The 9902-nt window shown below is 46.6% G+C and overlaps 1 protein-coding gene across 3 annotated transcripts; it reads left to right on the top strand.

The window, feature by feature from the left end:
- Nucleotides 1–18: 18 nt before the first annotated feature.
- On the top strand, nucleotides 19–9067 carry THUMPD2 (THUMP domain containing 2). 3 transcript variants are annotated; one of them, XM_027705271.1, is made up of 10 exons: nucleotides 19–155; nucleotides 423–555; nucleotides 1761–2176; nucleotides 3093–3170; nucleotides 4524–4576; nucleotides 4884–4971; nucleotides 5554–5625; nucleotides 6210–6324; nucleotides 6938–7047; nucleotides 7806–7905. In XM_027705271.1, exons 1-9 carry the CDS (start codon nucleotides 57–59, stop codon nucleotides 7027–7029), a joined length of 1146 nt encoding a protein of 381 aa, XP_027561072.1. In that variant the 5' UTR covers nucleotides 19–56; the 3' UTR covers nucleotides 7030–7047; nucleotides 7806–7905. The 3 variants fall into 3 exon arrangements, with proteins under 3 accessions (XP_027561072.1, XP_027561070.1, XP_027561071.1); XM_027705269.1 differs by lacking the exon at nucleotides 6938–7047 and adding an exon at nucleotides 8197–9067 and having other exon boundaries at nucleotides 24–155; nucleotides 7806–7923; XM_027705270.1 differs by lacking the exons at nucleotides 4524–4576; nucleotides 4884–4971; nucleotides 6938–7047 and adding an exon at nucleotides 8197–9067 and having other exon boundaries at nucleotides 24–155; nucleotides 7806–7923.
- Nucleotides 9068–9902: the final 835 nt, after the last annotated feature.

Raw genomic sequence — 9902 nt, 5'->3', positions numbered from 1 at the left:
TACCGCCCCCGGGGAGGACCCGCCGGGCCGGGCCGGGCCGGGCTGGGCGCGCCGAGATGTCGCCGTGTGGGCCCGGGCGGTTCTTCTGCACGGCGGGCCGCGGGCTGGAGCCCTTCCTCGCGCGGGAGGTGCGGGCGCGGCTCGGCGCCACGGAGGTGAGCGGGGAGCCGGAGCTGGAGCCCGAGCCGGAGCTGGAGCCCGAGCCCAGCCGGGGCGGGGCGGGGCGGGCAGCGCGGCCGCGGGCGTTCCACGCCCCGGAGCCTCCTGCGGGCCCCGCGGGGCCAGGCCCGGCCGCAGTCGGAAGGGCCTCTGCACCGCGGGCGGGGGGAGCCGCCCGGGGCCGAGTCCCCCCGCCACCCCCGGGGCTGTGCGAGGGGCTCACCCTCAGCTCCCCGGCGGCTCCGGGGGTGCTCTCCCCGCAGGTGGACTGCGTCTCGGGAAAGGTGTTTTTCAGCGCGGCGGCGGGGCCGGGCGAGCTGAGGAAGCTGCGGTCGGGGGAGCGGCTGTTCCTGCTGCTGAAGAAGCACAGCCCGCTGGCGGTGACTGCGAACAAAGGTGCGGCCCGGCGCGGGTTGCGCGGGAACGGGAAGCCCCAGCTCGAGTCCTAGTGATAAAACTTATATTTGAGGTATTTATCTTTTTACTGATGGCTGTAGTTCTAATTGACAGTAATCGATTCTGAAGTGTCTTCCGCTCAGGTATGTTTTCAATATCTTTTTTTAACCTGAAAAGGGCTTTTCAGTTGTTTTCAATAGATACCTTCCAGCCTACCTTCTGCTGGCAGTGAATGTGTATATGTAAGAACCGCCGCCATCCCACCCACTCCCATAAGAGAAAAGATCAAACACCTCACCCAGAAACAAAAGTCCAGTTCCGGATCCCTTGTGTTCATTTTAACAGTAACTCATTTTCTGTTAGACAAAGTGGATCCAGGCCTACATCCTGTATCACTTGTTCAATACACAGATTCCTTGTAAATCTCAGCTACTTGGGTCATATTCTCTGTCAGTGTTGGAATAAGAATGTCAAGTTAGATGGATTGATATCTGCCTGCTGGTGGGTTTTTATTTGGGAGATCACTGATATCCTTCAGCTTTGAGGATCAAATTTGGCCATGGTTCTAAAATTTTGAGTGAGAACTAGGAAGACCTTTTTTTTTCTATTCCTCATGACCTGGTTTGAAGTATTTAGGTGAATGGCTTCTGCATTACTTGTGTCTCTCTTGTAGCTAGCTCAGGAGGACTGCCCACACATGTAAGTGTGTGTTGCAGGATTGAAGGCAGGTTGATGAATGTGAGGAGGGATTTCCTTTCTGAAAGAATAAACATGTGGCTTCTTGCTTGAGCTGAATCAAAATAATTCATGTTTGTCTTTCAGTCTTGGAAAGTGTCATACATCTCTTAGTCCTAGACCAAGTGCTCTCTGGGGAGGATGGCTTGGTAGGCTGGTCCTCTGTCCCTGGGAATGACTCTCGGAGGTCGTGTGGTTTTCTAGAGCTGTTGAGTTTTTGTGCAGAATTCATCCCTTGCACGATTTAATCTTGGTTGTGCAGAGCTTGTAATCGGAGGGATGCCTGTGTGTCTGCTGGTGGGCACGTGAGTGCTGAGAGCTCAGCTGTGCCTGTGGTGTTTGCTGCTGGTTCCTGGATTCACACATTCAGGAAGTCTGAACACAGTCTCTGTTAACAGCTGTTCTCAGTCTGTAGAAAAATCAAATGCTGAGACTGAACTACTTAGCACGAAACTGCTTTTTTCTTCCAGGGAAAATGCTGCATGAGATTAAAAGCCTTGTCATTGAGGAACCGAAATATTGGTTGGATATTATCTCTGTTTGGAGAAACCTTCATGGACATGAGGGGAAAAAAGGTGATGTCGCCCGAGAAAACCCATTGGCTCTGAAGAGAAAGTCAGAAGAAGAGACAAATACTGCAAGTAAAAGGCAGAAAACGGAACAAGAGAGAGACGTTGTGTCTGAGGAATGTCAGGTGGAAGCTGGAGAGGGGTGTGTGGTGCCAGAGAGAATCAGTGATCAGGAGTGTCGGACTGAGAGCAACACTTCCTCAGAAGACCCTTCCAAAGACAGGGGAGAGAATCGTACTGCAAATGAACAGCTTAGCTTCAGTTTCAGAGTGTCTTGTCGTTGTAGTGGAGCAATTGCCAAAATACTGACTTCACAGGTATGCTGAAGTGTCTGTGTTTTAAAAGAGTTTAGCAAAGGTGAACAGTGTCATGTTCTAGAATAACAAACTGATGTAAGCCTTTTCTGTATTTTCTCAAAAAACCCTTAACCTGCATTTACCTTAAACAAGTGGAAATACAAAGGCTGTTGTTAATTAGTTGTTGTTGGGCACGACTATCCTGAATGTTTTTCAAATCTATACCTTTTACTGAGAATAAGCAAAGGTAGGAGGTTGAGGTAGCTGGGCCTCGAGGCTGAGGAGTGATCAGATAAGTTTACAGCTACTTAAAGGGCCACTGCAAGAACTGTGGAGCCAGACTCCTCTCAGTTGTGGCAGTGTAGAAGAAGGGGCAAAAGCCAGAACTTGCAGCTTTTTCTTACTTGAAGCTAACAGTAGTTTAGATTTTTTTTCCTACTAAAACTAGTACTTTTAGTACTACCTAGTACCACTAGAGGTGGGACACATGAGCCTCCCAGCAAATTTGTCTGTTTGAACTCTCATACTCTGGAGATAGTCAGAGCTTTCTAGGTGTAATGAAAGCATTAAAATTGTGAGTTGTAGCTGTGCATTCACATGTTTTCTGTTGAGTAATCTGGTTTAGAGCCTTGGGAAATATTTTGTGTATGCGATTTAAGAATTCTGAAACGGTGGCAGCTTTTGTTGTGACTTGGGCAGGACTTGATCTCCAGCCTCCCTCACTCCAGTTGGGTGATGGTCGTTTGTCCTGTGGTATATTTGCTTCGCCCCTCACTCACCTGCTCTGCCCTCTTGTGCCTCTTCTGGTCTTTGTGTGAATTGTTCTCCTAGGGATAAAGAGAGACTGGTTCTTTTCCGTGGGATTTCTGAGAGTTGTGCAGTCATGGCTGGAAATTCTGTTATTTTTATTGCCTGTGACTGTTCTTCCTCCTTGCAGGAGATCGGAAGAGCTGTTGGCATAGCACTCATGAAGCAGTGTGGGTGGCGTGCTGACCTGCGGGACCCTGACCTCGAGGTAGTGCTGCTTGTCGGCCTGTTGGTGCTTCCCAAACTGCCCATGGCATCTTTTGTTTTGTTCTCTGCTCCCTTTGTATGGGGGCCTGTGGCCTCTTCCCAGTCGTCTTTCTGCCACTGAATTTACCTGGAAATCACCCGATAGCACTGAGCAAGGAGTGTCTGTAGCCCCTGTGTGTGCTTTCCAGAGCACTAAAATAAACCCAGCCTGGCCGCGTGGGCCTACACGTGAGGGGAAGGGTCTGTACAGGAGGTGTCTCAGGATCTGGCACTTACAGACTGCTGGATTCTGACTCCCTGCAAATGGAGATCACCTGAGTGTGGGGCACCTGGTTTAACCTCTACAGGGGAAGAGAGCAAGCAGCAAGGGCACGTTCTTGGGGAGCTAGACCTGAGAATGCCATTTGTGGAAGAACCTCCCCCTGGGCCCTGTCCTTGACAAGCAGCTTGCTTAGCACACCCTCGCTGGTGCAGGCTCCTGAAGACCTTGGAAAGGACTCGTTGCTCTTGACAAGCTGTTTCTCCATCCCTGTGTCTGGCCTGTGGAAGCTGCTCTCAGCACTAATGGTGGGAGATCTGAGACCTGTAAAATCTGGGGCTGGTTTTTCCAGGCTGAGCATTATGTACAGCTTTGTTGAGGCTTAGATAGGGCTCCTGTTCTTGCCCAGATTTTGCTCTGAATCTTGCCCAGATTTTGTTCATTCAAGTGCTGAGGACTAGAATTTTTCAACAGCATCATATTTTCCTCTGGACTTCCTGGGGGCAGGGATTGTAGTCATGCAAGACCTGCTGGGGAGCTCAGTCTTCTTTTGGGATGCTCCCTGTGTGGCAGCAGAAGAATTTCTTTGAGCTGTCTATGTTTCTGGAAGGATTACTCAGGTTTACCTTCCATCTGTAATGTCACTTACTGGCTCTACCATGAGTGTTGGGGTTTTTTTGTTTGTTTGTTTTTTAATATATTTTTATTTAAATGAGGGGGGTATGTGAATTGTTAAGTATACAGTGAATAATATTCTCCCACTTAGAATAAATGGATTCATTATTACAAATTTCCATGCTGTGTTACAAAAAATGGGTTCCCTTATAAATTCAAGTGCTTGTTGATGGATTCCTGGCTGACAAAATCCCCTTCTAGCTTGCTTAAGCATTAAATCCTCTTTAAAGTGGCATTCAGATTATCTAGTGGGATTTCTTCCAATTAATCATAATTGCCTAATGTATGCATTTTTGTTCTTAAAAACTAGGATTGGAAGTTTGTAGAAACATCTGTGTCTGGTTTAAAAGAGTTAAAGCTATTGTCATGTCAGGTTGAGAGTTTAAAATGTTTTGGGTTGTTTCTTTTTTTCTCCTTTAGATCTTTATACATCTTAATGACATTCACTCTGTGGTGGGGATTCCTCTTTTCAGGTAGGCATTCTCCTCACCAGATTTGTCTTGGTAGTATCAGAACAGGCAGGATTTGTAAATAGTCTTGCTGTCCACTGTGTCCATCTTCTAGTTTGATATTCACTGGATTGTCACATTAGTCTTTTGATCTGCTTGGAGTCTCTGTGAGGGCACAGGCCAGACTCTGCAGCGAGTTATGGTTTAAAGCGGACTCTAGTTTCAGTCTCTCTGCAGATCTTTCCAGTTCACTTGTTCTTTGCTATTACATGGGCTTTTCTGGGTGGTTCTACCGTTACCTTACACAGATTTTTTTTTTTTCTGTTTGTAGGCTGCCATTGGCAAACAGAGAGTACATCAGAACAGCAGGACTGCGGTCAACAGTCGCATGGGCCATGGCATCTCTGGCTGAAATCCGTGTCAGTGAATCTTCCTGGCAAAGATACGGAATCCTGAATGAAGGAAAAGGGGGGTGCTGCTCATCAGGGCTGGAGCTGGAGGCTTTGTAGGAGTGTGAGGATTTTAATGCCCCACCCTCTAATGCATGAGGACAGGGTTTGCCTTCTCTGTGGTCAGTGTGTTCAGCAGGGTGTCTGCTGTAATTCCAGGTCCCTCTCAGCAGAGCTGTTGTTCCTTATGCAGATACATGTCTAAGTGGCAAGATTTTTTTCACTGTGCAGACCATGTTTATAGTTGTTTCCCAAGGGAGAACAGGAGCAAATGTGATTTATTTCCACAGATTAATCTGGTACCAATGTCTGTCTGCAGACAACTTGTAATGTTTCCCCCTGAATAGCACCTCAGGGCTATTGAAGCACTCTCTGTAGTGAAGTTATTGATGCTTTTTACTATATTCTCTTACAAGCAAGTTTGGCCTGGTAAACCAGTGGTAATTGTTACCTGTGCTAGATTCAGTGGGAATATGTACATCCTTGAGATATCTTTGTCCTGAGGGAGGAGTCTGTCTTGCTTGGGATGCAATAACCCCTCTGTTTTTGTAGGCTGGTGCCTTTGTGCTGGATCCCATGTGTGGGCTGGGAACGATACTGCTGGAGGCTGCCAAAGAGTGGCCCGTAAGTATCCCAGCTGCAGCTGCCTGGGCCTTTGCAGGACAGCTGGGAGTTATGGCACAGAGTTTTCTCTGTATCAGTTGTGCCAAAGTCCATCACTGGAAAGGTGAAACCAAACTGATCTTTCTGGGCAGCTGCTAAAAGGGTGTTAGTACAAACATTCCTGTACAGGAATGTGAAACCACGTCCTACAGACTGGTGAGCCCTGGGTTCACACTGCAGGGTTTGTGTGAGGCAACCATGGGCTTCTGATGCTGCCTGGGCCTCTCACGTGACTGGAGGAGTCAGTGTGGCCGTACAGTTAGTTGTCAGCACTAGAGACAGCTGTAGCCAGCTGGGCTCTTGCTGTTAGGACATACCCTTGATATTTCTGTAAGTTACAAGTGTCTTGAGCAGACCAGAACATCAAAGGAGTGAAGACAGCACATACTTATCCTATTCCTCCTGGGCTGGGAGTCGCTCTGTGTAGTGGTACACAAGGGGGTTGTCTTGCAAGAGCTGTGCAACAAGGCAAAGCTGAGAAGGGCTTATAAAATAAATAACCTGAGTGTTAACAAAATTACTTTTCTCTCTCTCTCTCTGAACAGGAAGCCTGTTACTGGGGTGCTGATATAAGTGATTCCCAGTTAGAGGGTGCAGATGTGAATATTAGAACTGCAGGCTTAATGGATAAGATTGAGTTGCTTAAAGCTTCAGTGAAAGGTATGTCTGCAGGCTTTCCAAGAGGAATTTTTTGTGGTTCTGGGATTATACAGGTAATTAGGTCCCCTTGAGGTGATACGTTGTAGAGCCAACTCCCAAAGAATAGCTGAGCAGTGACTCTGTAGTGCTAGTGAAAGGATAATTATTTGTTCTCCCTACCTTGCTGCCTGCTCCCGGGAACTTTGGTAAGAACAAAGTCAGCATGATGATGCCTTTCCCCTGTGGAGCAAATCTGCTCTTAATCCACAGCCTGATCTGTAGAGAAGGTAATAATTTTTTGACCATATTATGGACATCAAAGCCTAAGGCTAAATTATCCCTGTATGAAATTCATGACAGGCAATCCCTGTGCATGGGTGATCAAGTATGCATATTTTTTTTCCTTGTGATATTTCTTACCAGAAGATAAGAAATATTATTTATTTTTTGTAAGAATATAGGTTTATTTCTTAAAAGCTGTGTTTGAGTTTGGCTTATAGGATAATGGAAGGTACTTAGGTGTCAGGTTTTCTAACACTGAACAAGTAATTGGTGTCTTCATCACTGTTCAGAAGCTGTTATTTCTGCACATCTTGAGGAGGGCTGTGGGTAATTCATCCTTATGTTTTTGCAGACAAAATTGTTATAAAAATTGTTGTGCTTCAAGTGTTGATACAAGGATGTTCGAGGAAACATCTCCAGCTAGTTCTGGAAAAGTTGACATAGAATCACAGCAGGGTTTGGGTGAGAAGGGACTGTTGGAGGTCTTTGGTCCTGTTGTCTGCTGAGAGTTGGGCGAACTCCAAAGCTGTGTCACATTGCTCACGGCCTTGTCCCGTCAGTTTTGAGCACCCTGATGGAAGGAGGACCCATAGTTTTCTACTTTAACATGCTGGCTATGCTCTGGCCAGCACAGCCTGGTATGTGGCTGATCTTTATCACCACAGGTTGTGGTGCTTCATCGTGCTCAGGAGAACTGACTGTTCCTGGGGTGCAGAAACTCTGGGAAGACTCCAAAAACACCAGCTCTGACAGAATGCCAAGTGATTCTGGGTGTAACCAGATTCTTGGGGGGAGAAAAGGAGGTTGAAGAGGAATTTAATGTGGTTCCTTGCCATTCATATGTGTGCACTTGAACATCTGCGCTGAGTGAAGTGCTCACAAGCTCCTTTTGCATTTTGCTGAATCATTTCCACATTTAAGGTGTACAGTGTGTTGAGAAGCAGTTTGGGACCATGCAGTGCCCTATTCAAAGACTCTTGATGTTGGGACAAACATATCACCAGTAACAGGGAATGTGCAAACTAAACCACGCTGTCATGTGTTTGTCTCTTCCCAGTCTGCAGACTGGTGGTGCTGTTTGTGAGGGCAAGTGCAGAAGGAGTGTGACTCTGGGTGCGTAACCCACAAAAGAGCTGGCAGTGTTCTAAAAGGGGAATGGGGTCATAGCTGCTTTGCATTTTTCAGACAGTCAGAGGTAAAGACCTGCCTTTATTCTGCAGCCCTGCCGTTGCCTTCAGAAAGCTTTGACACCGTGATTTCGGATATTCCATTTGGGAAGAAGTTCAAGGTCACGAATGATGCCCAGCTCCTACCAGATATTCTCCAGGAAATGGAGAGGTACGTGTGGCTTTGACATGCTTAGGGTTTGGTGTAAATGCCACAATGGTGGCATTTCTCCCATTTCACCCTGTTTTCTCCCATTTAGGAAGAGGGGTGAAGATAGGGAATTTAAATTCCATTTGGAGGTGTAGCTTCCTGGGTTGAGTCATGACACTCGGGTGTTCTATTGAATGCAAGTGGCATCTGAAGTGTCAGAGTGTGGAGTTGTGCACAGGCAAAGGAATGCCAGGTGGAATGAACACTAACCTTTATTTTTCCTGCAATTGCCAGAGTGCTCCGTGTTGGAGGGACCATTGTACTGCTGCTGAGCCAAGATCTCCGTAAGCGCATGGATGGCTTGACGTGTGCTGGAAGTGACTCTGCTGAGGCCATTGCTGATGGCACCAGTGAAACAGCCACTGCAAGAGGCCCGAGCGTTGGTGAGAATCCTTCCTCTGTGGTGGATGGTGTTGGAGAATCCTTTCTCAGCAGCAGACACACACATTTTGGGTCTCTGGTGCCAGATGGTGTCTATGGGGTTAGTCTTGGGAAGACAGAGGCTTTCATATACAAATACAGGAAGATCTCTGCTGCCAGGAATCAGGAGCTTTCTGGCACTGTGCTGAAGGAACTTGAATCCTGAGACACTTCAGAAGCAGCTTGGTGTGACCAGTGGAACCTTTCTGATGCAAACGAACCCCGTGCCGTCTCTGAGCTCGCCTCACATTCTTTGGATGTCCTAAGGCACATTCTTTGGATGTCCTAAGGCACTGCTGCTCTCTGGTTTTTGGGAGAGATGGAAGGTGCCTACTAGAGTTTCAGCTGGTTTCCCTGTATTGTGCACACAGAAACAGTATATGGCATATTGTAATAAGCCAAAGTCCTCAAATCCTTGTTAAGGCAAAGCTGCTCATTAATGGGAGGAGTTTCTATGGGAGAGAAAGTATTTACTGAACTGCAACCCCAAATGTGGTAGCATTAAATGTAAATGGATTTTCACCTTCAGCAGTGTTTATCAAGAAGCACATCTTGTCTGAAGAAGTCTCCATCTCTTTTTGAGGGGTAGATGTATGCTTTACCTGGCAGTCTTTTATTTTAAAGCTTGTTTCTGGTAAGTTTGCGAGATCTCTTGGAGTGGAAAATAAACTATTTTGTGTATTAATTCTTTGCAGCATTTTCATGTGTCTAGTGGGTATGCTTTAATTTAGCGTTTTAGGATGAAGAGTCTTATTTCTATCAAAAGTAATGCTTTTCCTCACTTGGTAATGTTACTCCAAGGACACAGTGTGGATGATGGAAAAACTTGCCAAATAGATGAAAAATTAGAAATTAGGAATGTATTCTGCCTGAGAGACACACATGGAAAAAAACCTCAGGAAAAGAGACTTAACAGGTTTTTTTGGTTAATGCAAAAGCTATTTTGGGAGGCGGGGGAGGAAATAAACTCAACTGCAGGCTTTCCCATGGCTGCTGAGCTGACAGTGAAGGATTTTTATAGAGAATGTTTGCAGATTGCTTTAAGATGCTGCTTTGGACAAGCTTGTCAAACCAGGATGGAGTAATGCATTGTGTGTCTCTTTGTGCTTAGTGTGGTGATAACCATCAGCAGTGTGTTTGCATTTGTTTGGGCTGGTTTTGCATTGTTCTTTTTCAGAAATTTGTTCTGTGTAGCCTGTTGGAAGCATTACTTATCCATGTGCTTTCCGTGGCAGAGTCTCTACTCTGGGGATCTTAGAATTGGAAGTCTTAAGAGCCTGTGGTGTGGACTGAAGTATGAAAACTCCAAGAGCAATGAGGGTATGGAACGGATTGGTAGGAGCCTCCTGTTAACACTGGTATCTGGAAATGTGCTGATGCACAGATTTTTGGCTTTAAACAATACTTCTGTAATTATTTGCACTCCCAGCCAAGATCAGCTTTCAAAGAGGCCTTGGAGCAAATGATAATGTCACAAGAAAAGCTCCCAGCGGGGAGGGGGGGGGGGGGGCGTGGCTGCC

The sequence above is a fragment of the Neopelma chrysocephalum genome, unplaced genomic scaffold (assembly GCF_003984885.1).
Source record: "Neopelma chrysocephalum unplaced genomic scaffold, ASM398488v2 Primary Assembly neopelma1_322, whole genome shotgun sequence".
Classification (NCBI taxonomy): Eukaryota; Metazoa; Chordata; class Aves; order Passeriformes; family Pipridae; genus Neopelma; species Neopelma chrysocephalum.
This window is presented reverse-complemented; position numbering and strand designations above follow the sequence as displayed.

Bases quoted from the DNA above. Each gene is read 5' to 3' on its own strand.
- THUMPD2 (XM_027705269.1), top strand. From the start codon at position 57: ATGTCGCCGTGTGGGCCCGGGCGGTTCTTCTGCACGGCGGGCCGCGGG. The intron at 156-422 runs GTGAGCGGGGAG...CTCTCCCCGCAG, and splicing joins CGCGGCTCGGCGCCACGGAG to GTGGACTGCGTCTCGGGAAA. The intron at 6,325-7,805 runs GTATGTCTGCAG...TTTATTCTGCAG, and splicing joins GCTTAAAGCTTCAGTGAAAG to CCCTGCCGTTGCCTTCAGAA.